Genomic DNA, 26,358 nt, shown 5'->3' with positions numbered 1-26,358 from the left:
GTGCTCCGGCTTCCTTCTCTCCCTCCTGCCTTGCTGGCCGCTGACCCCGGCTCCGAACCGCCTCCGGTGCCTCCCTTGGACTTCCAGGCTCCACTGGGGCCGATGGCATCCCGGGAGCTGTTCTCCAGACCCAGAACTGTGTTCTACCAGGGAAGGCACAGCTTTGCTCTGGAGCCTGAAGTCTGTGCCGCGGCCCCCCAAGCGGGTTGGCCAGAGGTCCCACACGGCATCCTCCTCCCCACAAATACCTCCAGCTTATCAGACCTGCTGGCCACTTGGCCCGGCAGCCTGGCAGCCCACGCCTCTGCCATGACCGCTGGGCTTGAGCGTTAGCCTTCTGGGTCTCCCAGGACGTGGGTGGGGTGCTATTCCCGAATACGGCACTTGCTGCTCCAGAGTCTTGAGAGGCCTGCCAAGCGCTGGGCCTCTTTCTTGACGGAAGGAGGTCCAAGGCGTAGCAATTTATCTTTTCCTTTAAGGTGACCTGGCATGTCCCAGATCTATGAACCCTAAAAACTTCATTAGCGTGGCTTTATCTCCCACCCTCTGGAACTTCCGGATCAGTGAACTGTCAGAATGGCCCAGGTTCCTGTATTAGTTCCTGTAGCTGCTATAAGAACAATGAACGCACATTTAGTGTCTTATAAGAGCACAAATGTATTATCTTGCAGGTCTGTGGGCTAGAAGTCCGACGTGGGCTTCAGTGGGCTAAAATCGAGGTCTCGGCAAGCCGGCCATGCTTCCTGCAGGCTCTAGAGGACCATCTGTGTCTTTGTCCTCTGCAAGCTCCTAGAGGCGCCCGCATTCCTTGGCTGGTGGCTTCTTCCGCCACCTTCAAAGTCAGCAACCTTCTTCCAAAGTCACAGCTCCCTCTGCGTCTCCCCCGTCCCCCTCTTCCACTTGTAAGGTTCCTTGTGATCACATTGCACCTACTCCGATAATCCCGGGGGGTTTCCCTATCTTAAGGTCAGCTGATTGGCAACCTTAGTTCCATCTCCAATCTTGATTGCCTTTTGCCATGTAACACAGTGGATTCACCGGCTCCCAGGAACAGGACAAGGATGTTGTCGGGGGGCTGCCATTCTGCCCACCACGGTCCCTATGAACTATATGGTGACAGGAAGCCAGAGAGTAACCGTGGTCCTGAGACAGGACAGGGAAGGCCTGCTGCTTGGACGCTCTGCAGGCACGGACAGGAGGAGAAAGCCATGGCCAGTCAGCCGTTACACGCCACAGTGCCAGAGGCTGTGTGGATCTGCTGCAGTGGAGACGCCACTTCCAGCCTGGCAGCCCTGATTGCTTCTGCTGCCTGTGTAAGTTTCCTGTCATCCACCATCTTCCACGGTTATTTGTTTCTCGCAAAGGCCAGACAGGTGAGTTTAATGGAGATGTGATGGGCCCCACCACACCTGTTTTCCTCAAATCTTTTTTTTTTCTTCGTTTTTTTAAATTTAGGCTTTATTTTTTTAGAGCAAAATTGAGGGGAAGGCACAGAGCTTTCCCATAGATACCCAGTCCCCACACATGCATAGCCTCCCCCATTATCAACATCCCTCACCAGAGTGGGACACTGGTGACAAGTAATGAGCCTACACAGACACACCGTCATCACCCAGAGGCCATAGTTTACATTAGGGCTCTCGGTGTCGTACATTCTGTGGATTTGGACAAATGTATAATGACATGTATCCCTCACGGTGGTATCAGGGTATTTTCACTGCCCTAAAATTCCCCCGTGTTCTGTCTATTCCTCCTACCCACTTCAATCCCTCACAACCACCAATCTTTTTTTTTTTTTAAATTAATTAATTAATTTATTTATGGCTGTGTTGGGTCTTTGTTGCTGTGTGCGGGCTTCTCATTGCGGTGGCTTCTCTTGTTGCGGAGCACGGGCTCTAGGCGCGTGGGCTTCAGTAGTTGTGGCTCGCAGGCTCTACAGCGCAGGCTCAGTAGTTGTGGCGCACGGGCTTAGTTGCTCCGTGGCATGTGGGATCTTCCCGGACCAGGGATCGAACCCGTGTCCCCTGCACTGGCAGGCGGATTCTTAACCACTGCGCCACCAGGGAAGTCCCCACCAATCTTTTTATTGTCTCCATAGTTTTGCCTTTTCCAGAATGTGAAATAGTTGGAATCATACAGTATTATAGCCTTCTCAAATTGGCTTCTTTCACTTAGTAATCTGCATTTAAGGTTCCTCCATGTCTTTTTGTGTCTTGATAGCTCATTTCTTTTTAGTGCTAAATAACATTCCATTGTCTGGATGGACTACAGTTTATTTATCCACTCACCTACTGAAGGACATCTTGGTCGCTTCCAAGTTTTGGCAATTATGAATAAAGCTGCTATAAACATCCGTGTGGTGGATTTGATGTGAACATAAAATTTCAGCTCCTTTCGGTAAATACCAAGGAGCACAACTGCCGAATCATTAGAGTATATTCAGTTTTATAAGAAACTGTCTGTCTTCCAAAGTGGCTGCACCACCCTGCGTTCCCGCCAGCAATGAATGCGAGTTCCTGCGGCTCCACACCCTCTCCTGCATCTGGCGTCCTAAGTGTCTGGAATAGGTGTGGAGTGGTACCTCGCTGTTGATTTAATTTGCATTTCCCTGATGACAGATGATATGGAGCAGCTTTCATATGCTTATGTGCCATCGGTGTATGTTCTCTGGTGAGGTGTCTGTTCAGGTGTTTGGCCCATTTTAAAATCATGTTGTTTTCTTCCTGTTGGGCTTTAAGAGTTCTTTGTATATTTCAGATAACAGTCCTTTATCATTTGTATCTTTTGCAAATGTTTTCTCCCAGTCTTTCGCGGAGCAGAAATTTTTAATTTTTTTTTAAAAATAAATTTATTTATTTATTTATTTATGGCCGCGTTGGGTCTTCGTTGCTGCTCGTGGGCTTTCTCTAGTTGCAGCGAGCGGGGGCTACTCTTCGTTGTGGTGTGCGGGCTTCACATTGCGGTGGCTCCTCTTGTTGCGGAGCACAGGCTCTAGGCACGCGGGCTTCGGTAGTTGTGGCTCCCAGGCTCTAGAGTGCAGGCTCAGTAGTTGTGGCGCATGGGCTTAGTTGCTCCGCGGCATGTGGGATCTTCCCAGACCAGGGCTCGAACCCGTGTCCCCTGCATTGGCAGGCGGATTCTTAACCACTGCGCCACCAGGGAAGTCCTGAAACTTTTAATTTTAATGAAGTCCCGCTTATCAATTGTTTCTTCTTCTTTTTTTTTTTTTGGATTTATAGCTTTTGCTTGATATTTGGCAAATGCCCTTAGGATTAAGCAACTTTGAATGTTGGGCTTATCTCTTTGGGTTCTGCCTTATCCTAGATGTTGTCCCAGGAATTCCTTACTGTTTTTATTTGTTCTTTAATACTTTTAATGGACTTTTTATTTTTATTTTTATTGGAGTGTAGTTGCTTTACAACGTTGTGTTAGTTTCTACTGTACAACAAAGTGAATCGGCTATATGAATACATATATCCCCTCTTTTTTGTCTTTCCTTCCCATTTAGGTCACCACAGAGCATTGAGTAGAGTTCGCCGTGCCATACAGCAGGTTTTCATTAGTTATCTATTTTATACATAGTATCAATAGTGTATATATGTCAATCCCAATCTCCCAGTGCACAATGGATGCTGGCAGAGGCCACCGACCCCTCCAGGGAAGGCTTGGGAGAATAGTCATCATTGGGAGAGCACTTGTAGAAGCATCGCACGGTCCTTCTCCAAGGGCATCTGGCATCTTCTTCAATCTAGGAGCTGTGAATCTTTGACCTTGACTTATGTCTGGGAACTAGACACTAGTGGCTGATGTCAGATTTCTGGTTGGCAGAGCCTGGTGTTTCTCTGACTACACAAACTGAGCAATATCCCGTAGACTGCCCTGCATCTCGCCCCGGGTCAAGGCCTCCTGACCGCCACCCTGCCTGCTGCCTATCGCGATACCATCTTACCTCCGAGAGTTCAGTGCTGCTGCTTAGCCTCTTCTGTTCTGGAATCCCGTCACCCCATTGATGTTAGGGCAGTGAATCTGGCCTCCCCAGTACCAGCCCAGCCTCCAGAGGAGAGCCACCACTGAGGTCACGGGTGTGTTTTTCCATTGTTTTGATGAAGGGGTGCCCTCTGAACCTTCCCAGGGGTCCTAGTCAGGTGGAGGCTTCAAGGCTAACATTAGCCATTTCCTGTAAGAACAAACAAACAAACGTTGTTTGGAAGTAGTCCACCTCTTTCTGCAGCCGACCTGCACTTCCCCACTCCCCCTGCTCCGACCCCTGACTGACTGCTGGCCTGCGTGCAGCAAAGGGGGACCTAGGGACTTCAGGCGAGGTCATCGTGGTTCACAAAGACCTCTCTCCTCTGGCAAAGGGGCAGGAGACGTTTTCTGGGGCGGAGCCAGCAGCTAATGCTGGCGAGCGTGGCCACTGCCGGGGCAGCACGAGTGCGTCAAGGAGACAGAAGGACGGAGTCCTTCTGCTACCTCCTGCCTGCAGGTCCCCTCTCGTGCCCCCTGCTAGCACAGGAGTTGCGTGGTTTGCTGCGGCCCCAGCAGCACAAAGCGGACCATGGAAGGGTGGGCTTGATGCTGAGAGGGAAGGCGTGCTGACCGACGCTCTCGGCCCTGGGCTGTGACCTCCACACACGCCCTTCCCACGCGTGTGAGCTTCCACGCGGCAGCGTGTGCTTCTGCCTGACAGGGTGCAACTGTCCTGGGTGTGGATGAAGATGGTCTCACTGTCTTTCCAAAAAGTGAAAACAGTGTCCCTGGGGCCTCTACATCCCTGGGTGATATTAATTGCGCCTTAAATTCATTCACGTCTCACCTGGAACCTGGATTTCCTGAAACTTAAACACAAAATTGTAAAGCTTACCAACACCAACAAACCTGACATAAAATATAGGAGAATAAAACAGAGTGGAAAAGGAAATTAGTCAATATATACAAATACATGGAACAAACAGACACAGCCACTGCTGTTCTCATCTCCGTAACTGACCATGGGCTCCCTCCCTCCACTGCCCATTCCATGTGCCCTTTGCCCTCAGCTAGGACACCTGCTGGTCTGGGCTCTTTACCTGAAGGATTTGAATCGTCATCGGTGCTTATTTGTTTGTTTGTTTTCAGTTGCTTTAGTTTTGCGTTGACGTCTACTATCAGATGTGTGAGTGACAGGCTCCCCAGGGAATACCTTGGGTTCCAGACAGTCCTCCTTACCCGCGTGAGGGGCAGTGAACTGACCTTCCTGCGTAGTCAGAATCTATTACCCCAGTCAGCGCAGTGACTCCCTTCTTTGCTAATTTAGTGGTCAGGCAGAGGTCTCAGTGTTCAATTCAAACCATCTTCATGTCACCTGGTGGAAGTGTTCCTATCCTGGGAACTAAGACTTCTCAACCAGCAGACCTCAGAGTCATGGAGAGAGGAAACAAAAATACCTTCAGTGGGTCATTAGACGTAACAGCGAGAGAAGCCGCTTCCGCTCTGCCTGCTGGCTCCTGGCAAGTCCTTCGGCTGGGGGAGCACCAGTGTCAGTTACCTAGCGCTGCTTCACAGATCACAGATTTAGTGGCTGTTGTGTTACCGCGTGGTCTCTGTGGGTCAGGAATCCAGGCACAGCTCAGCGGGGCCCTCTGTTCAGTGTCTCACAGGCTGCTACCAGGCGTTGGCTGGGGCTGTGGTCTCACCTCGGGGCTCGACTGGGGAAGGGTTCGCTCCCTTGGGGACCTTGGATGAGGGACTCAGTTTCTTGCTGGCTTTCGGTCTTGTTACGTGGGCCTCTCCAGAGGGCATCTGACAATGTATCTTTTACTTACACATTTAGGAACCAGGGAAACAACCATAGGGTGGGTCTGCAGAACTACCAGGACCAATACAATGTGAACTTGGAGCCAAATTCCATTTTCTCCTGTGCATGGTAAGTCCCCACTTTGACTAGTGGACCACAGTGGTGTTTGGGGGCCCCTGGAATTGATTCAGAACCGGAGGTTAGTCCCTGAGAAGTCTGGCTGTTGCCCTTCCTCCAGGGCATGGTCACTCTAGTAAGTGGACAGGGCCCTTTGGGAGGCTGGGAGGCAGATCTGTTCACACCGGGGTGGGTTGTGGGCTCCCTCCCGGAAGGATGCAGGTGTGAATTTGGTTTGCTGTGACACCTACCACTTCTCACCTGGATTACGGGCATCTCATTTCCCATTGGTAGGGAGCTCGGTGCCAGGTCAAGGACAAAAACATGACTGAGTAGATTGCATGCTAGTACCTCTTAGGGTCTGTTTCCTGGCACCTTCTGGTACCTGTCAGAGTGCAGTCAGGAAAACAAGAGACTAACGAAATTTAAAAGACGGATTTTAATATAAAAGTTGGCTGAACAGCTGTTGGAAGTCTAAAAAAACCAAGAAGGGGACATAGAGGTACAGGGACCCTTTCAGAAACAGCCATCTCCTTTACCACGGGAAGAAAGAGAAGCTGTTGGGGAGATCAGGATCCAGAAGCTTGTCGGGGAGCCCGTGGGGGCCGGGAACGTGCTCTGAAGGGCGGTCAGCTCAGCGCAGCCCGGGCTGCTGGGACTTCACCCGGCTGTTCTGACCTCCGAGCGGGCAGAGAGGACGGGTCGCCGGGGGCCTGACCTCTCCTGAGCCGTCCGGGCACGGTCCAGAAGGGCAGGTGCCTGCCGGTGAAGGGGCGGTGGGCGCACAAGCAGAGCGCAGAGGTGGGGTCGCGCAGAGCCAGAGGGCAGGTGGACCTCACGGCCATGGGAGCTGTCCGGAGCCACGTGGGCTCAGCAGTCCGAGCGTGATTGACAGGTGTCCGCGCCAAGCGGGGAGTCAGGGAGCAGGAAGGGGGCGCAGAGGGGCGCAGGCAGGAGCGAGGGGGCGGCCGGGCTGCTAGGTGCGTCGGATACAAATCCCACCCGTTTCACTACAGTATGCCTTTCCTGCACAGCTTTCATTCTTTATGTTCAATGATTACACAGCCAAATTTTGTAATATATTAGTCATTTTGAACAATTGTGTGCTAACACTAACAGTAATGACAACTCGGTACAGGAGAATTTTTTTTTTTTTAATGTAGAGCCTTGTACTTACAGGGAAAACTTTAAAACTGAATTTCAAAAGAATTTATTATGACTATATATTATAGGATATATTACAGGATTATCAGTAAAAGGCATGAAATATATTAGGATATAAATCTTTGAAGAAAGTGGGATAGATATAAAATTTCAAGGAGAACGTCACTAGGTGCCATTTCTAATTATAAAAGAAGTTGCTTGTGTATATTTTAAAAAGGGTGATGAGGGGTATGAAATGGTTATGGTATATGTAATCCATTGACAAAGTAAGAGTTTTATTTTAAATTTTTATCATATACCACAAATTTGATCTTTTGCAACTATTTAAACTTATTATGAAAAATCTTAGATGTCAACTTTAAATTTTGCAAGGAGGGGGACTTCCCTGGTGGTCCAGTGGTTAAGACTCCCCGCCTCCACTGCTGGGGGCCTGGGTTTGATCCCTGGTCAGGGAACTAAGATCCCACATGCCGTGGGGCATGGCAATAAATAAATAAATAACATTTGTAGGAGGTACATAGTTTTGCATTTTTATTTTATTTATTTTTAAATTAAAAAATTTAATTAATTAAAAAATTAATTGAGGTATAGTTGATTTACAATATTTATATTACTTTCAAGTGTATAACAGTGATTCACAATTTTTATAGATTATAAAACATTTATTTTTATTTATTGATTTATTTTAATTAATTAACTATTTTTATTTTTGGCTGTGTTGGCTCTTTGTTGCTGCGCACGGGCTTTCTTTAGTTGCGGCGAGTGGGAGCTACTCTTCGTTGCGGTGCGCAGGCTTCTCATTGCAGTCGCTTCTCTTGTTGCGGAGCACGGGCTCTAGGTGAGCAGGCTCGGTAGTTGTGGCACGTGGGCTCAGTAGTTGTGGCTTGCGGGCTCTAGAGCGCAGGCTCAGTAGTTGTGGCACACGGGCTTAGTTGGTCCGCGGCATGTGGGATCTTCCTGGACCAGGGCTGAAACCCGTGTCCCCTTCATTGGCAGGCGGATTCTTAACCTCTGCACCACCAGGGAAGTCCCATAAAACATTTATAGTTATAAAATGTTGACCGTATTCCCTGTGTTGTACAATATAGCCTTGTAGCTTATTTATTTTATACACAGTAGTTTTTACCTCTTAATTCCCTACTCCTATCTTGTTCCTCCCCTTCCCTCTCCCCACTGGTAACTACTAGTTCTCTATATCTGTTCATCTGTTTCTGTTTTGCTATATTCATTTCTTTGTTTTATTTTTTTTGATCCTGAATATGAGTGATAACATAGAGCATTTGCCTTTCTCTCTCTGATTTATTTCACTAAGCATAATACTGGACATGTCCAACCTTTTTGTGGTAAATGATGAAGTTTCATTCTTTTTTAATGGCTAAGTATTGTTCCATTGTTATATATATAGATGAACATCTTCTTTATCCATTCATCTGTTGATAGACACTTAGGTTGTTTCCATATCTTGGCAATCGTAAATAATGCTGCTCTGAAGATAGGGGCGCATGTATCTTTTCCAATTAGTGTTTTCATTTTTTTCAGATATATACCCAGGAGTGAAATTGCTGGGTCATGTGGTAGTTCTGTTTTTAGTTATTTGAGAAACTGCCATAATGTTTTCCACAGTGGCTGCACCAACTTACATTCCCACTAACAGTGGACCAGGGTTCCCTTTTTTCCACATGCTCACCAACATTTGTTATTTGTGGTCTTTTTGATGATAGCCATTCTGACAGGTGTGAGGTGATATCTCATTGTGGTTTTAATTTGCATTTCTCTGATGATTAACAATAGTGTGCATCTTTTCATGTGCCTCTTGGCTATCTGTATATCTTCTTTGGAAAAATGTCTATTCAGGTTCTCTGCCCATTTAAAAATTTTTTTGATGTTGTATGACCTGTTTATTATATTTTGGATATTAACCCCTTATTGGTCATATCATTAGCAAATACTTTCTCCCATTCTGTAAGCTGTTTTTTTGTTTTGTTGATGGTTTCCTTTGCTGTGCAAAAGCTTCTAAGTCTAATTAGGTCCCATTTATTTATTTTTGCTTTTATTTCCTTTGCTTTAGGAGACAGATTCAAAAAAGATATTGCTGTGATTTATGTCAAAGAGTGTTCTGCTTATGTTTTCCTCTAGGAGTTTTATGGTATCCGGTCTTACCTTTAGGTCTTTAATCCATTTGAGTTTATTTTTGTAGATGGTGTTAGAGAATGTTCTAATTTCATTGTTTTACATGTAGCTGTCCAGTTTTCCCACACCACTTATTAAAGAAACTGTCTTGTCTCCATTGTATATTATTGCCTCCTTTGTCATAGATTAATTAACTGCAGGTGCATGGGTTTATTTCTGGGCTTTCTATCCTGTTCCATTGATCTCCACTTCTGTTTTTGTGTCAGTACCATACTGTTTTGATTACTGTAGCTTTGTAGTATAGTCTGAAGTCAGGGAGTGTGATTCTTCCAATTTTGTTCTTCTTTCTCAAGATTGCTTTGGCTATTTGGGGTCTTTTGTGTTTCCATACAAATTTTAAAATTATTTGTTCTAGTTTGGTGAAAAATATCCATGGTATTTTGATAGGCATTACATTGAATCTACAGATTGCTTTGGGTAGTATGGTCATTTTAATAATTTCAGTTCTTCCAATTCAGGAACACAGTATGTCTTTCCATCTGTTTGTGTCATCTTCAATTTTTTTTTTAATCAGTGTCTTATCGTTTTCCTAGTACAGTTCTTTTAATTCCTTAGTAAGTTTATTCCTAGGTATTTTATTATTTTTGATGCAATGGTAAATGGGATTGTTTCCTTAATTTCTTTTTCCAGTAGTTCATTGTTAATGTATAGAAATGCAACGGATTTCTGTATATTGATTTCATATCCTGCGACTTTACCAAATTCAATGATGAGCTCTAGTAGTTTTCTGGTGGCATCTTTAGGATTTTCTATCCTAAAGTCATACATCACCATGTCATCTGCAAATAGTGATAGTTCTTCCTTTCCAATTTAGATTCCTTTTATTTCTTTTTTCTTATCTGATTACTGTGGCTAGGACTTCCAAAACTATGTTAAATAGAAGTGGTGAGAGTGGGCATCCTTGTCTTGATCCTGATCTTAGAGGAAACACTTTCAATTTTTCACCATTGAGTATGATGTGGGCTTATCATATATGGCCTTTATTATGTTGAGGTATCTTCCCTCTATACCCACTTTGTGGAGAGTTTTTGTCATAAATGTATGTTGAATTTTGTCAAAAGCTTTTTCTGCATTATTGAGATGAGCATATGATCTTTATTCTTCAATTTGTTAATGTGGTGTAGCACATTGATTGCTTTGCAGATATTGAACCAGAACAAACTTTTTGGCCAACCCAATACATGTAATGTAATCAATTATATATGTGTGTTTAAATCTCATCTTAGTGTTTACTTCATAATTTTCAATTTACTTGGTGTCCCTTTTTACTCTCCTTCTTGGCCTTCTTTTAATCTGTTAAAATGTTTTATTATTCCAATTTTTTCTACTCTTAGCAGTTAGGTATAAATTTGTATTTTCTGTGCTGCATAACAAATTACCACAAACTTAGCACCTTAAAACAACACATATTTACTATCTCACTGTTTCCGTGGGTCGGGCATCTAAGGGTGACCCACCTGGTGCCCCTCAGGACCTCACAGGCTGCAGTCGAGGTGTCAGCTGGGGCTGTGGTCTCACTGGAGGCTTGAGTGGGGAAGACTCCACCTCCAAGTTCATTTGGGTTGTTGGCAGTATCTGTCTACTTGGAGGACTGGGTCCTGGCTTCTCTCTGGCCATTGGCTGGAGGTGCTCTGCAGGCCTGGAGGCCGCCCACAGCTCCCCATAACATGGCCCCTCTGCAGCCAGCTCTCAACACAGCCATTTGCTTCTTTAAGGCCAGCAGGAGAGTCAGTTGCTAAGATGGAATCTTCCAGAATGTAACATAACCATGGGAGTGACAGCCTATCACCTTTGCCTGATTAAAGCTACTTCACAGATTCTACCCACACTCAAGGAGAGGGCTCACACAGGGCATAAGCCACAGGGCATTACCTTAGTGTGTGTCTGCCACAACGTTCTCTTACTAATCTTTAGTAGTTACCCTAGAGTTTACAACATATCTTCGAATTCTCAAGTCTACTATAACTCTCTACTTTTCTGACAATGCAAGAATCTTAGCCCTTTTAACTACACTTACCCTCTTCCAATAGATATGCTATTATTTTGTGTGTGTTTTAGCTCTCATATATCTGTGATGTTGGTGCTACTGTTCTGCACAACTCTTATGTGTATTCTTTCCAATGCACCCTCCCTACCTGCACCTCCATGTCCCATTTGGCTTTGTCTCTTCTGCCTTTTTTCTTTCTCTTTTGTCTTTCTCTTCATTGTTGGTCTGCTGCTACTGAATCCTCCTAAAGTTTTGTTTGTCCAAAGGTGTGTTTATTTTGCAGTAAAAACTGTTTTTTTACCCCTTTGAAGGGGTAAAGAAGATTGTTCTCATTTCATTAGGTTTTGGCAATTATACTATGGTGTGCTCTGGTGTTTGTGTGTGCTTGCTTGTTTTTGTACTCATCCTGCTTGGGGTTCTTCATGCGTATCAAAGCTCTGACTTGATCTCTTGTTTGTTCTGAAAAATTCTCTTTGAACGTTGCTACCATCCTCTCTTTCCCTCATGCCTGCAACTCCCATGACATCGGCGTCAGACCTTTCCTTTTGTCTCTCTGTCTTTAATCTGGATATTTTCATTTGTACTGTATTCCAGGTTACTAATTCTATTTCCAGCTATGTCTATTATGCTGTTAAACTTAGCCATTGAACTCTCAATTTATGTTTTGTATTTTTTTACATTCTAGAATTTCCATTTGGTTCTTTATTATTGTTTCCAGTTCTCTGCCCAAACTTTTCAGTCTTGTCTTTTAATTCCTTGAATATATCACTCATAATTATTTTAAAGTCTATGTCCAAGAACTCCATTATTGGCTGCATCTGGGTCTGTTTCTATTGTTCATCATTTTTCTTGTTTTTCACTCATATCTTGGTTCCTCATTAGCCTGATATTTTTTGGTTGCTGTACATTGCCTATTAAAAATGTTGGAGGTATGCTAAAGTCCTGGACAATGACATCTTCCTCCAGAGGAGACTTATTTAGTTTCTGGTAGGCACCAAGGCCAGAGGCAACTCAGATTACCTTAATCTAGTCAGGGGGTTGAGTGATTTGAAGCTGAGGATTCCGTTCCCACGAGGGTTGCTTTATTTCCCAAAGGATGGAGTTCTTCAGGATTCTTACTCAATAGAATTGCCAGATAAAATACAGGACACTCATTTAAATTTGAATTTCAGATAAACAATAAATCCTTTCTTACTGTATGTCCTCAGGATTATGTTCTGTATTTTTATTAGCTAAACCTGGCAACCCTAAGCCCTTACCCAGTGCTCTGGAATACAGATTTTGTCCCCTTGTTGCTGAGACCTGCAGAAGCCCTGCTCACATTGTGCCCCTGCCCTCCCCCTGGCGCTGTGCTTCTGGTGCTGGTGGCTGCTGCCAGGGGAAGCCTGTCTGCTGGTCTGGGGCCACTCCTGTGCTCTCCTGCCCTGAGCTCACCTCCTTCGTCTTTGCAGTGCCTTCAGACACGTTTTACAGCATATTCATTCTGTCCGTCTTTTCTATTGCTGTCATTGGGAAGACTGGTCCTAACCTCCTTCATTGACATGGCAGAAGCAGAACCACGTGCAGGAACTTCTGGAGCTACTCTTTTCCCTTTGGAATTCTGTGAATACTGATTCATCGACTTCTACATTTGATGCTGCTATAAAAAGTCCTAGGAGAGGGACTTCCCTGGTGGTGCAGTTGTTAAGAATCCACCTGCCAATGCAGGGGACACAGGTTCCAGCCCTGGTCCAGGAAGATCCCACATGCCACGGAGCAACTAAGCCCGTGCGCCACAACTATTGAGCCTGTGCTCTAGAGCCCGCGAGGCACAACTACTGAGCCTGCGTGCCACAACTACTGAAGCCCACATGCCTAGAGTCCGTGCTCCACAATAAGAGAAGCCACCACAATGAGAAGCCCACATGCCACAACGAAGAGTAGCCCCTGCTCGCCACAACTAGAGAAAGCCCGCGCGCAGCAATGAAGACCCCACACAGCCAATAAATAAATAAATAAATTTATCAAAAAAAAAAAAGTCCTAGGAGAGTGTAGTTTGATTTCTTTTCTGCTTGGGTCCTCGAGTAACTTTATATATATATATATATATATATATATATATATATATATATATATATATATATATATAAAATATTTATTTATTTATTTGGCTGTGCCGAGTCTTAGCTGCAGCACGCGGGGTCTTCATTGCTGCATGTGAGATCTTCGTTTCCGCATGTGGGATCTTTTTTAGTTGTGGCAAGCGGGTTCTTAGTTGTGGCATGCCGGATCTAGTTCCCTGACCAGGGATTGAACCCGGGCCCCCTGCATTGGGAGCACAGAGTCTTAACCACTGGACCACCAGGGAAATCCCAAAAACTTTTTTTTTTAAGAGTCAGCAACCTTAAAAACAACCTGCCAGTTGTTTTGTTTCCTGGTATATTCTTTGTCCCTTTTGTCTTAAGATTCATTTCAGGAAAATTTTTTTGTATTTTATCTCTAAATACTTTCCGCATCACTAGTCTCCGCATTCTAGAGACACTAATTATTGTCACGTTTTATCGTCATCATCTGTGTCTCCTCCTTCCGGTTTCCATCTCCTTGCTAGCATTCACTGTGACCCTCCCAAACCCTTCTCTCCTGCCCCGAGCTCCACTCTGCACCACATCGGCTCTATTTTCAGCTGGTCCTGCTTTAGTTGTTGGTCTGCAGAACTGAGTATTGTTTTCCATTTGTCTTCTTTTCTGTGATGACTCTTTTACCTCCTCATTCTGTTTTTCCCATCTTGTCTTTGATCCCTTGTTCTATTGAATTTCTGTTTTTATTAAGTTCCTCCCTAGCTTGCGGTGCTTTTGGACAGCTGGCTTTTCTGCTTGTTTTCTTCCAGCGTCTTCTGAAAGCCGTGTCATCCCTTCCCTATGGCATGTCTGCACCTTCTCGCCTGCCAGTTCTTTCACCGTGAGCATGGCCACTGGGTCTGGCTCTCCTCTGCTTGGAGTCTCAATTACGGAAACATAGGTTGAGCAGTTACTTTCAGGACTCACAGTGTTCTATTATTGGAGTGTTGGAAATCCCTGTGGGGTGTAGCTACCATCACCCCATTTTAGAGAAAGGGACACTGAGGCCCAGAGAGGCTAACTGGTCGCCTCATCACATGGGCAGAGAGTGGCAGGTGGGTGTGGACGTCTCTCCTAGGGCAGGCGTTCGGACCCTCCCTGTAGCCAAGGGCGCTGCTGGGGCGAGGCCGCGTGTGCCGCCAGTGGATCACAGCTCTCAGGGGCCTTGGGCTCCCTATTCTGAGTTCCAGTGGGCTTGTGGGTTGAGACACCCCCACTTCAGCCCAGTCAGCCCCGCCTATGGATGCGGGTGCCTGAATTCGGAAGAGGTCCTTCTGGCTTTCAGAGGGAAGGGGTCTTGTGGGGATCCACAAGGGGCTTCTCTGCCAGAAGCCTTTTTTCTCAGACTTCCTCGGGTTTCCCACCAACATCTCCAGACCATCTTCCCAGGCTGGGGGCTCAGAAGGTATTCGCAGGGTCCCAGCTGTATCTGGGGTGGGGAAGGGCAGGAGACTTTGTGCCGAGACCCAGCTCCTCTCTCCGCTCTCGGCTGCCACTCCTTGTACCTCCTCACTTGCTCTCCGCCGGTGGATAACTCTGGTTTAGTCGTGTTTGTGGATTTTAGAACATTTTTGATCCTTTCGTCAGGTCAGGAGGGAGTGCGCCTGCTCCGCTCGCCTTGTTAACCTGGAGCTCGGGCACACCTGGTGTTGGTCCTGCAGCCGCGTGGACCGCAGCGTGGAGGGGAGCACTGGGATCCATAAGCCCTCTCCCCACTAGCAGGGCCAGCCGCGGAGGACCAAGCAGCCACCACCATCCAGTGAGCCTTCCCGAAGCTCCTGGCGAGAAAGGAGCAGGCCCACGTGATCAGGACCACCAGGACTACCTGGAGCTGATGGAGAAGCTGCAGAGGGAGGTGAGGTCTACAGGGGTGGGTGTCGGAGTGGGGTCAGGACTGCAGAGCTGGGGGCGGAAACTGCAGGGCTGTGGGCGGGGACGCAGGGCTGTGGGCGGGGATGCAGGGTTGTGGGCGGGGACGCAGGGCTAGGGCGGGGGGGACGCAGCGCTGTGGGGGACGCAAGGCTGGGGGCGGGGACGCAGGGCTGGGGGCGGGGAAGGAGGGATCGGGGGCGGGAACTGCAGGGTTGGGGGCGGGGACGCAGGGTTAGGGCGGGGGGACGCAGGGCTGGGGGCGGGGAAGGAGGGCTCGGGGGCGGGAACTGCAGGGCTCCCGGGTCTGGACCGGGGCTGGGGGCTCAGGGCTGGGGCGGTGACCGCATTGGGCCGCCCTTAGGCCTTCGTGGCCCTGTTGCGGCGGGAGCAGGAGGCGGCCCGGCGGCAGTGGGAAGAAGCGGCGGCGGCCGAGCGGCGGCGGCAGGAGGAGCGGCAGCGCGGGGCGCGCCTGCTGGAGGCGGCCTTCGACGGGAACCTGGGCGAGATCCAGGCGATCCTGCGGGAGGTGGGCGGCGGGGCGGCGGGGCGGCGGGGCGGCGGGCCCTGAGCTCGCGGCGCCGCTGACTGCCGCCCGACGCAGGTGGACGCGCTGCTGAACCGCGAGGGCGTGAGCTGCGACGCGGCGCGGGCGGCGCGGCGGCTGCAGCGGCGCCTGGCCCTGGTGGACTTCGAGGACAGCGGCGGCGGGCGGGCAGTCCCTGGCCATCCAGCTGCTAGCCGAGCAGGGCGCCAGTCGCAACAGCAAGGTGGGCGCCGGGCGAGGACTGGGGGCCGCGCCTCGCCCGGGCGGGCCGTGCTCAGTGAGCGCGTCCAGCAGGGCGCCTTCGGCCGGACGCCGCTGTACCGAGCGGCCTTCGGGGCCACCTGGAAGCCGTGGAGGTGCTTCTGAAGCTCGGAGCTGACCCCCGGGTGTATGCGGACGACGGAAGCACCCCCGAGCAGGTGCGCGGGCGTGGGCAGAAGCCCCCGGGGCGCTTGCTCCCTCACCCCCAAAGCTGTCAGGAGCCTGGGGGCCCCGCCCCGGCTGGTCCCGAACCTTCCACGACCCAGAACCACCTGCAAGGCCTTTGCAGGCCCTTCCCTTCCCGAAGTCCTCGCTATGAGCCTTACCGGGCACATGCGATCAAGACCACAGCTCCCGGTTTCTGGGGGCCTCCTGTGGCCGGGGTTCTACTCACGTCCCTGGACCCTCAGCCCACCTTGGAAGCAGTGTTACCATGGGAGGTGGAGAAACAGACTGGCTCCTCGGGAGCCAGCGCGGGAGCTCTGGGGCATTGAGGGCAGCACTAGGCCCGCCCACCTGGCCCCTCACTCAGAATTTCCACGTCTCTGAGAAAATTGAGCCCTAGGGCTCGGAGCCATGACCCTGCAAGGCGGCTCGGCCTGGCAGCTCCTCCGTGGCGCCTGGGAACGATGTCAAGGGGCCTTTTCCCAGGTCCTGGGCCAGGCTGGGGACACGGGCGCTTGGCCGCCTCCCCGGCGCAGGAGGCCAGGTCAGATGAGGCTGACCCAGGGCCTGTGGGAGCAGCCGTGGAGCTGGATCACCTAATGCTACGGCCTTAATTTCTTTAAATGAGTCTGGCTGGAATCTCAGGCCCTCGCCCATCTCAGCCGTGTGTCCTTCCACCCCAGCCTGTAGAGCCGAGGTGTTGGCTGGAACATGTGGGACTGGCCCGGGTCTGCTGCTGAGCCCCTGCTTCCACCTGTGGGGTGCCAGGGCCTTTGCCACCTGGGGACCCCGTGTCCCGGGCGCCACCTTCACCCCCAGCTGCCTCCTCAGGGTGCTGCCCCCTTGTCCTGGAAGGCATCCCCTCTGCTCTTCTTGGCTTCTCCTCTTTAATAAGCAACAGGGCAAGTTTTAAAAGACCAGCAGAGCCTTTGGCTTCAAACTCCTCCTGCTTCCTCCTCAAAGGAGCAAAATGTGAGGCTAGGAGGACCAAAGGGCCTGGCCATGGCCTCAGAGGGGCTGGAGCGAGGATGGGGCACAGGGAGGCCCACCTCTCCGCGGGTCGTGTTGGGGCAGGCCCGGGCGGTGGGCACGGGGCATGAAGGCTGGAGGAGCATGCAGGCGGCCTTCTGAGGGGTGCTGAGGAGGATGTCCAGCCCGCCGGTGCCTGAGGGTGGGGCAGGGGGCAGGGGGCACTGAGAGGACAGCACACTGGTGGCGGGGCGGGGTGGGGCGGGAGGCCACTGGCTGCAGGAGGGACAGTCTGGTGCTGGAGCAATTGGACGTCCACAGGCGAAGGAATGAACCTTCACCTAAACCTCACACCCTATAAAAAACGAACTCAAAATGGATTAGGATTTAAATGCAAAATGTAAACTGTAAAACCTTTAGAAGAACACAGGAGAAAATCTTTGGGACCTATGGCTTGGTAAAGGGTTCTTAGACAAAAAGCACAATCAATCGATAAAAGAAAAAAAAAGAAACCCAACAAATTGAACTTCCTAAAAATGTAAAACTTTTGCTCTGCTGAAGCCCCTGTTAACAGGATGAAAAGACAAGCCACAGAGAGGGAGAAAATCCTTGCAGACCACATATCTGACAGAGGACCCATATTTATAACATACAAACAACTCTCAAAACTCAATGGTAAGTGATACGATCCAGTTATAAAGTGAGCAAGGGGCATGGAGAGAAATTTCACTGAAGAGGATATAATGATGCCAATAAACACAAGCTGTTCAACACCATCACACCTGGTAGAAATGCTGAAATGGAAACCACTGAGGAGGGCACAGGGTGCAGAGAAGCCAGATCTCACCCAGTGCTCGTGGGAACGTAAAGGGGTGCAGCTGCCCTGGAGCACAGTGGGGCTGTGTCTTAAGAAACTGCACGTACATTTCCCCTGGGACTCAGCACACACTGCTGGGCCTTCTGTTCCAGCAAGATGAGGACTGTGTCCACATGAAAGTGTGCACACGCATGTTCACAGCAGCTCTGCTTGTAACGGCCCCAAACTGGAAGCAGCCTGGATGTTCTGCAGTAGGTGAAAGGTTAAGCCCACTCAGGCCAGTCCACACCTCAGAACACTCCTCAGCTGTGAGAAGGAAGGAACTAGTGATACAGCAACACCTGGACGGGTCTCAAGGGCCTTTTGCCAAGTGAAAAAAGAGCGCATCTCACGGGGTTACATACTGTCTGATTCCATTCACATAACATTTTCAAAACGATGAAATTATGGAGACAGGGGCCAGATCAGTGCTTTGCGGGGTGGGAATAGGGGCAGGGAAGGAAAGGGGAGAGAGGTGATGTGACTAGAAGTGGTGACACAGAGGAGCGTTGTGGTGATGGAACAGGTCGCATCTTGACTGTGGTGGCGGGTACACAAATCTACACATACGATAAAACTGCATGTAACTGTAGACATACAAAGGGATACATGTAAAATTGTTGAAACAAAGTAAGCGGGGTCTGTGGATTGTACTATGTCCATATCCTGCTTTGTATATTGCACTATAGTTGTATAAGATGCCATCACTGGGGAAAACTTGTTAAGGGTACGTGCAAATTCCTGTAACTCTGTAATTGTTTGCAAATAAAAGTTTAATAAAATTACCAGTCATGCAAGGAAACAGGAAAATATAACCCATAGTGAAGAGCAAAATCAATCAAAACTGACTCAGAAATGACACAGATCACAGAATAAGTGGACAAGGGCATTAAAACTTACAGCTGTATCTCACACAGCACACCTCTACATCCATCTGTCTCTATTTTTTTGTACATACTCCTAAACTTCTGAAAACTGCAGTGTTGGAGGTGAAAAACACACTGGATGTGATTAATGGCTGATTAGACATTGAAAGAAAAATTAGTTAATTAGAAGACATAGAAATAGAAATTACCCAAAATGAAACACAGAAAGAAGGTTGAAAAAACATGAACAGAGATTTCTGCTTCTAGGATGGAGTAAATGCAACCTGATTTATCCTTCCACCTGAAATACGACAACAAAACCCAGACAGAATACATGAAACAATGGTTTTCAAGACACTGGGCATCAGGGAACAATCAGTGATCCCCAAGAGGCTGGAAATAAACTACGTGAGCCCTTTGATTGCCCAGCTAACCACCTTGAGAGCACTTCCAGGCTGTGGTGCAGGAAGGGGGAATCCAGGCAGAGCCTGGTCAATTCCCTGAGTTAAGGAGACAGGGTTCAGAGTCCAGGGATTCCAAGGCAGTCAGACTGCAAGTGCCAGAGAGAAGAGAGCTGCAAAGGGAAACCGTTTCAGAAATAATGCCATTTGCAGCAACATGGATGGACCTAGAGATTGTCACAGAGTGAAGTAAGTCAGACAGAGAAAGACAAATATATGATATCGCTTATATGTGGAATCTAAAAAAATAGTACAAATGAACTTATTTACAAAACAGAAATAGAGTCACAGATGTATTCAACGAACTTCTTATGGTTACCAGCGGGGAAATGGGGGGAGGAATAAAGTGGGAGATTGGGATGGACATATACACACTACTATATATAAAATAGATAACTAATAAGGACCTGCTGTATAGCACAGGGAACTCTACTCAATACTCTGTAATGGACTATATGGAAAAAGAATCTAGAAAAGAGTGGTTATATGTATATGTATAACTGATGTACTTTGCTATACACATAAAACTAACACAACATTGTAAATCAACTATACTCCAATAAAATTAAAAAAAAAAAAAAAAGATAAAGAGCATTCCAGAGGTGTGTAGGGACCCCTTTGGGGATTCAGGTGAGTACTCAATGGCTCATGTGTGTGACGGAATGTCTCAAGGTTGGGGACAGAGCCATCTGTCAGGAGGGAAGGAAGCAGTGCCTAGCCTTTTCCCACCAGCCCAAGCAGGAAACTTCACAATCCATGTGGCACTGGGTAGGGCACTTAGAAGGACCTTGCCTCAGAGGAATAATTAGTCCTAGAGTAAATGCCGCTCTGGTACAGCCTCACCTTAAAGCAAGACCCAAAGGATAAAACTTTCCAAGTAATTTAACTGTATCCCAAGACAAAATTCAAGAATACATATAGAGATACAAAATATACAGCTCCTAACAAGGCAAAATGTACATTGTCTGGCATCCAATTAAATATTACCAGACATACAAAGATGTATACAAATATGACCATAACGAGAAACTCAACCAATCAAGACAAACCCAGAACTGATGTGGATATTAGAATTAACATAAAAGACATTTAAACAGCTATTATAACTGTTTTCCAGATGCTTGAAAAATTGAATAGAGACATGGAAGGTATAAACAACTTAAATTCTAGAGGTAAAAATGACAGTGTCTGAGACGAAAAACAAACAAAAAACTATGGATGGGATTAATGTCAGATTAGACAGAACAGAGGTAAAGATTAGTGAATTTGAAGGCTAAACAATAGAAACTACTCCAAATAAAACTACACAGAGAAAAAGGAATTCCTCCAAACAAAAAGAGGATCAACGAGCTGTGGGACAATTTCAAGAGGCCTCATATATATGTAACTGGAGTCTCCAAAGGAGAGAAGAAAGAAAGGATGGACTTCCCTGGTGGTGCTGTGGTTAAGAATCTGCCTGCCAATGCAGCGGACATGGGTTCGAGCTCTGGTCCGGGAAGATCCCACATGCCGTGGAACAACCAAGCCTATGCACCACAACTACTGAGCCTGCACTCTAGAGCCTGTGAACCACAACTACTGAGCCCATGCACCACAACTACTGAAGCCTGTGCGCCTAGAGCCCGTGCTCCGCAGCAAGAGAAACCACCGCAATGAGAAGCCCGTGCACCGCAATGAAGACCCAATGCAGCTGAAAATAAATAAATTTATTTTTTTAAAAAAGGAAACAGAAAAAAATATATATTTGAAGAAATAATAACCTTAAGGTTTCCAAATTTGATGAAAAGTATAAACCACATTCCCAAAATCTCAACAAACATCAAATTTCAGCAAGAAGCAGGAAGAAAAATCAGGCTAAGGCACAATTTGATAAAATTTCTCAAAGCCAGTGATAAAGAGAAAATCTTAAGAGCAGCCAGAGGAAAAAAAGACATGTTACAGACAGAAGAACAAAGATAAGGATTATGGCAGATTTCCTGTTGGAAACAATGCAAGTGAGGAGACAGTGGAGAGCACCTTTAATGGTACTGAAGGGGGAAAAAAATCTTGTCAACCTTGAGTTCTATATATATCTTGTCAACCTTGAGTTCTATGCATATATCTTTCATAACTGAAGGCAAAATAAAGACATACCTTTCCAGACATACAAAAGCTGAATCAATCACCAGCAGACTCACACTATAAGAAATGTTAATGGAAGCCCTACCGATAGAAGGAAAGGGATGCCAGATGTAAATATGGATCCACTCAAAAGACGTGAGGACCACTAGAAAGGGTAACTACCTAAGTAAATATATGAGATAGGGACTTATTACTTAAATTTATTGAAAAGGTAATTGAAGAAACAAAAATAATGGCAATATGTCATGGGATTTTATAACACATGTAGATACACATACTGAAAACTGCACAAATTATAGTTGTTTGGCTCAAATGTGTGACAAAAATGTTATAAAGGTTGGCAGGGGGAAATGGAAATATACTATGGAAGGTTCTTATACTATATGTGAAGTGGTACAATATCATCTGAAAGTAGATTGTAATAAGTTATAGGTGTATATGTACTGTAAACCCTAAAGTAAGCACTAAATATCAACAGTTACAGTTAATAAGATAATAAAGGAGATACAATGGAATTCTAAAAAATATGCAATCAGAAAGGAGGCAAAAAAAGAAGAAAAGGAAAATAAAGAACAGGGACTTCCCTGGTGGTCCAGTGGTTAAGACTCCACACTCCCAGTGCAGGGGGCCCCAGATTGATCCGTGGTCAGGGAACTAGATCCTGCATGCCACAGCTAAAAGATCCCACATGCCACAACTAAAGATCCTGCATGCCACAGCTAAAAGATCCCACATGCCACAACTAAAGATCCTGCATGCTACAACTAAAGATCCTGCATGCTGCAACTAAAGATCCTGCATGCCACAACAGAGATCCCGAACGTGGCAACGAAGATCCCACGTGCTGCAACTAAGACCTGGCACAGCCAAATAAATAAATAAATAAATAAATAAAGAAAAGAAAAGAAAAGAAAAAAAGAACAGATGGAACCAGTAGAAAACAATAGCAAAGGGTAATTTTTAACTCAACTATATCAATAATCTCATTAAATGTAGATGGTCTAAACACCCCAATTAAAAGGCAGAGATTGTCATTCGGATTTAAAAAGTCCAACTATAGGGACTTACTCGGTGGTCCAGTGGTAAAGAATCCACCTTCCAGTGCAGGGGATGCAGGTTCCATCCCTGGTTGGGGAACTAAGATCCCACAGGCCGCAGGGCAACTAAGCCCGCGCGCCTCAACAAGAGAGCCTGCAGAGCCGCAAACTACAGAGCCCATGCACCTTGGAGCCTGCATGCCACAACTAGAGAGAGAAAACCTGCAGGCCACAACTAGAGGGAAGCCCGAGTGCTGCAGCAAAGAGCCCACGCACCACAACGAAAAAGATCCCACGTGCCTCAATGAAAGATCCTGCGTGCTGCAACTAAGACCCGACGCAGCCAAAAAAAATAAAGATAAATTTTTTAAAAATCCAACTATATTCTGCCTATAAGAAACAAACTTAAAATATGGGACTTCCCTGGCGGTCCAGCAGTTAAGACTCTGTGCTTCCACTGCAGGGGGCATGGGTTCGATCCCTGGTCGGAGAACTAAGATCCCACGTGCCGTGCAATGTGGCCAAAAAGTAAAAAAAAAAATAAAATAGATACAGATAGGTGAAAATTAAAAGGATAGAACAAATATGCCAGTATAATACTAAATATAAGAAAGCTGAAATGACTATATTAACATCTGAAAAAGTAGACTTCAGAACAAAGAATATTACTGAGAATAAAAGAATCATTTCATAAGGACAAAGGGATCAGTTCATCAAGAGGACGTAAGAATCCTAAATGTTTTTGCAGCTACTAACAGAGCTTCCAAATACATGAAGCAAAAACTGATAGAACTACAAAGAGAACTAACCCCACAATGATAGTAGCAGATTTCAACATCCCTATCTCAATAATTGGTGAAACAAGTAGACAGAAAAATCAGTAATGATGTAGAAGAATTAAATAACTATCAATCATTATCTGTCCCTCCCTCCATCATCCCTTTATCGTTCATCTACCCATCTATCATTGTTTTCATAAGTTTATCCATTGAATACAATCTTTTTTCCCAGTACTTGACTTACTGTTTCATCAGTTCACACATTTTCTCATTAACTTATGAATCATTTATTGATAAACTTGCCAGTCTATCCCCTCATTACTGTATCCACTTTAGCCTTACTACCATCTTAAGTCATCCTCGTATATTCATTTATTTAACTACTGTTAATTCACACATCTCTTCATCCGTGCATTCATACACACATTTCATGCTGTTTACTTGAGAAAAAATTTCGAGAAAGCAGGGACTATGTTAGTTCACTCCACAGTTGTATTCTCCAATGTCATACATTTTGGTTGTCACATGAAAGGCACTCAAAAGTTGTGAATGATTGAACTCACCCATCAATTCATCTATCCATTTGCTCAACCAACCATCTACTTATCTAAGTTATTCATCCATTAAATCCCTTCATCTATTAATTTTTCATGTATCAATTCATATTTCATCCATTCATTCAATTAATCCAAGAATCCTTCATTCTTTTATCATTTAATTCATTCATCAACTTATTCATCTACTCATTATTTGTCCATTCATTAACTCATTCATAAATTCACCCATTACATTATTATTGTATCTGTTCACTCATTTAGTTTTCCATTTATTCCAGTTCTTCTACTTGCAAACTAACCTTTGGCAGGTTTTTAAACTTATTTGAATATCAGCTTCCATATATTCATAAATGGGGCTAATAACAGTTCCTATATTTTGAAGACGAATGAGACAATGAATGGAATTCTTTAGCACAATTCCTGGCACACAGTGCTCAATAAATGGTAGCTGTTATTCTTTTAAGTAGGTATTCACAGTTCCTTAAGTTAATAATTCATGGACCCATTCCTATGTTCACTCTTCCATTCATTTATCTGCTCCATCCATCCATTCCTCTCTCATCCTTGATTTTACACATCTTTGAACTTTCCTTTCTAAAATACAAACCACATACTGAACATTGTACAAATCAAAGTTGTGTGGCTCGATTAAATGACAAAGGAAATACTCCTTGGATTAACCTCCTGAGTCAAGAAATAAAATATTGGAGAACCCTATCCCTCCCTGCTGAGAACCCTGCTTCCTGTGGCCCCTTTATCACTCCGGGGTGGGGGGACTTCAGAGGAACAGGAGTGGTGAGATTTGGGATAAGTGTGGCCCCAAGGGCTGTGTCCTGCAGAGTGAGGTCTGTAGGGAGACCGCGAAGGCAGGGACCTGCATGCACTGGACACAAGCAGGGAGCCCCGGGGGCCGGTGGCAGGGGTGTGGAGGGAGGAGGGCAGGAGAGGAAGGTGGAGGCCTGTGTGGTCTTGGCAGGGGGACTGCAAGGACCTCGGGGGCTTGGCTTTGGGGGGCGCGGCACCATGATGGTCAGCGCTTCGGGGCTCATCCCTGGCCAGCTGTGAGGGCCACATTTCTGTGAGTCGGTGTCCTTTTCTCTGAAGTGGGAGTGTAACAGCATCTCCCCAGGTCAGGCAGGACACAGAACACACCCTGGGCTTTTGACCACTGTCCTCTGTCGCTAGGTGGCCTTGCTGGACGCGGTGGTCAGCATGCTGCAGTGCTGGGACCCGAGCCTCACAGATGCCATGCTCCGGAACATGGAGGCCCAGCGGCAGCGCCGGGGCCAGGAGACCAAGCAGGACAGGGGGGCGGAGGCCAAGTGGTGCTGAAGAGGGGGGTGGGGGTGGGGGGAGGCGGCCAGGAGCTCCTCTGACCCGCCTCCCCCCACCCCAACATGAACCTCAAAGTGCAACAGCTGCCCAAGGAGCAGCAAGTGTCACCAACACGTGTGCAGCCAGCCCCCCGGAAGGAGCCGGTGGGAGGAGGGAGAGCTGGGTGCTGAGAGGCGCCCCTCGAGCCCCCAACCTTGTCCGGAGGGCTTCAGCCGGCCCCGCCCCCCCCCCCCCCCCCAACCAGCAGCAGGCCTACCGCGAGCTCAACCCGAGGATCGAGGATCGAGGATCGAGGATCGAGGATCGAGGAGCACAACAAGGGTTAACGGAGGGGCGCGGGCATGGCTGAGCTCACTCGGCAGGTTGGCTACTCCCCCTCGGCCCAGACTCCCAAACCCGGGGTGTCACCTTCCCGAAGCCGCGTGGCGGGGGCGGGGCGGCCCCCCTCCCAGCCCCTTCCTTAGGGGTCCCGGCTGCGCCCGGCAGGCGGGGGTGGGGGTCCGGCCTTGCCCTGAGCGGAGCGTAGGGCCCCTCCTCCAGGCCGTCAAGGACGCGGAGGCCCGAGTGGACAGGCTCCGGTAGGAGTCCCAAAAGGCGGAGGAGACCCCGGCCCTGGCCAGGCCGGAGTGCGGGGGGCGGGCCCAGGAGGGTGGGCGGGGCTCGGGCTGGGGGCCAGAGGGGCCCGGGGAGGGGGATCGGGCGCCGAGCCCTCTGGTTGGCCCCCCACTTACATCCCCACAGGGGAGGAGTAGGCGCCCGGGCTGAAGTGTCAGGTCACCGAGCTCCACGACGTGCTGTTGAAGGACGTGGGTGATGGCATCCGCGCTGACGGCAGGTCATTGGTCCCGGCCGGCGAGGGGCGAAGGGTGAGCCGAGGCTTCGGGCCGACGGCGGTGACCTAGCGGCCACCCCCAGGTGGCCTCTTGTCATCGACCCTTCGGGCCAGGCGGCCACCTTCCTGCGCTACCAGGACACCAACTATGTGGACACCGTGAACCCAGACCACCTGAGGCCGGAGAGGATCAGGCTGGCGCTGCTGGGGGCGCTCGGGTGAGGCTGGCGGAAGGCGGGGCGCCCCGGCCCTCCCCGCCCCCGCCTCCCGCCCTCCCGCCCTCCCCGCAGGTTCGGGAAGCCGCGGGTGTCCGACCTGCGTGAAGTGGACCTGTTCTCGGCGGCGCAGCGGCAGCTGGAGGCGGTGCAGCTGG

At 47.9% G+C, this 26,358-nt stretch overlaps 1 protein-coding gene across 1 annotated transcript in view; it reads left to right on the top strand.

Annotated features, from left to right (window-relative positions):
• The window catches only part of IQANK1 (IQ motif and ankyrin repeat containing 1), a gene marked incomplete at its 3' end in the record, with an annotated part of 28,054 nt that overhangs the window by 1,275 nt on the left and 421 nt on the right, over positions 1-26,358 (top strand). Inside the window, 15 exon segments of the mRNA XM_082363203.1 lie at positions 1,030-1,373; positions 14,101-14,171; positions 15,050-15,185; positions 15,564-15,728; positions 15,804-15,898; positions 15,900-15,969; positions 16,041-16,077; positions 16,080-16,165; positions 25,004-25,147; positions 25,229-25,732; positions 25,736-25,802; positions 25,895-25,902; positions 25,906-25,988; positions 26,069-26,203; positions 26,276-26,358. Of these exon segments, the coding sequence (XP_082219329.1) occupies positions 1,062-1,373; positions 14,101-14,171; positions 15,050-15,185; positions 15,564-15,728; positions 15,804-15,898; positions 15,900-15,969; positions 16,041-16,077; positions 16,080-16,165; positions 25,004-25,147; positions 25,229-25,732; positions 25,736-25,802; positions 25,895-25,902; positions 25,906-25,988; positions 26,069-26,203; positions 26,276-26,358 (1,996 nt within the window). The 5' untranslated portion in view covers positions 1,030-1,061.

The sequence above is a fragment of the Balaenoptera borealis genome (genome assembly GCF_965194805.1).
Source record: "Balaenoptera borealis genome assembly, chromosome: 17".
NCBI classification, from domain to species: Eukaryota; Metazoa; Chordata; class Mammalia; order Artiodactyla; family Balaenopteridae; genus Balaenoptera; species Balaenoptera borealis.
The sequence above is the reverse complement of the archived record's forward strand: the minus strand, read 5'-3'. Positions and strand labels throughout refer to the sequence as shown.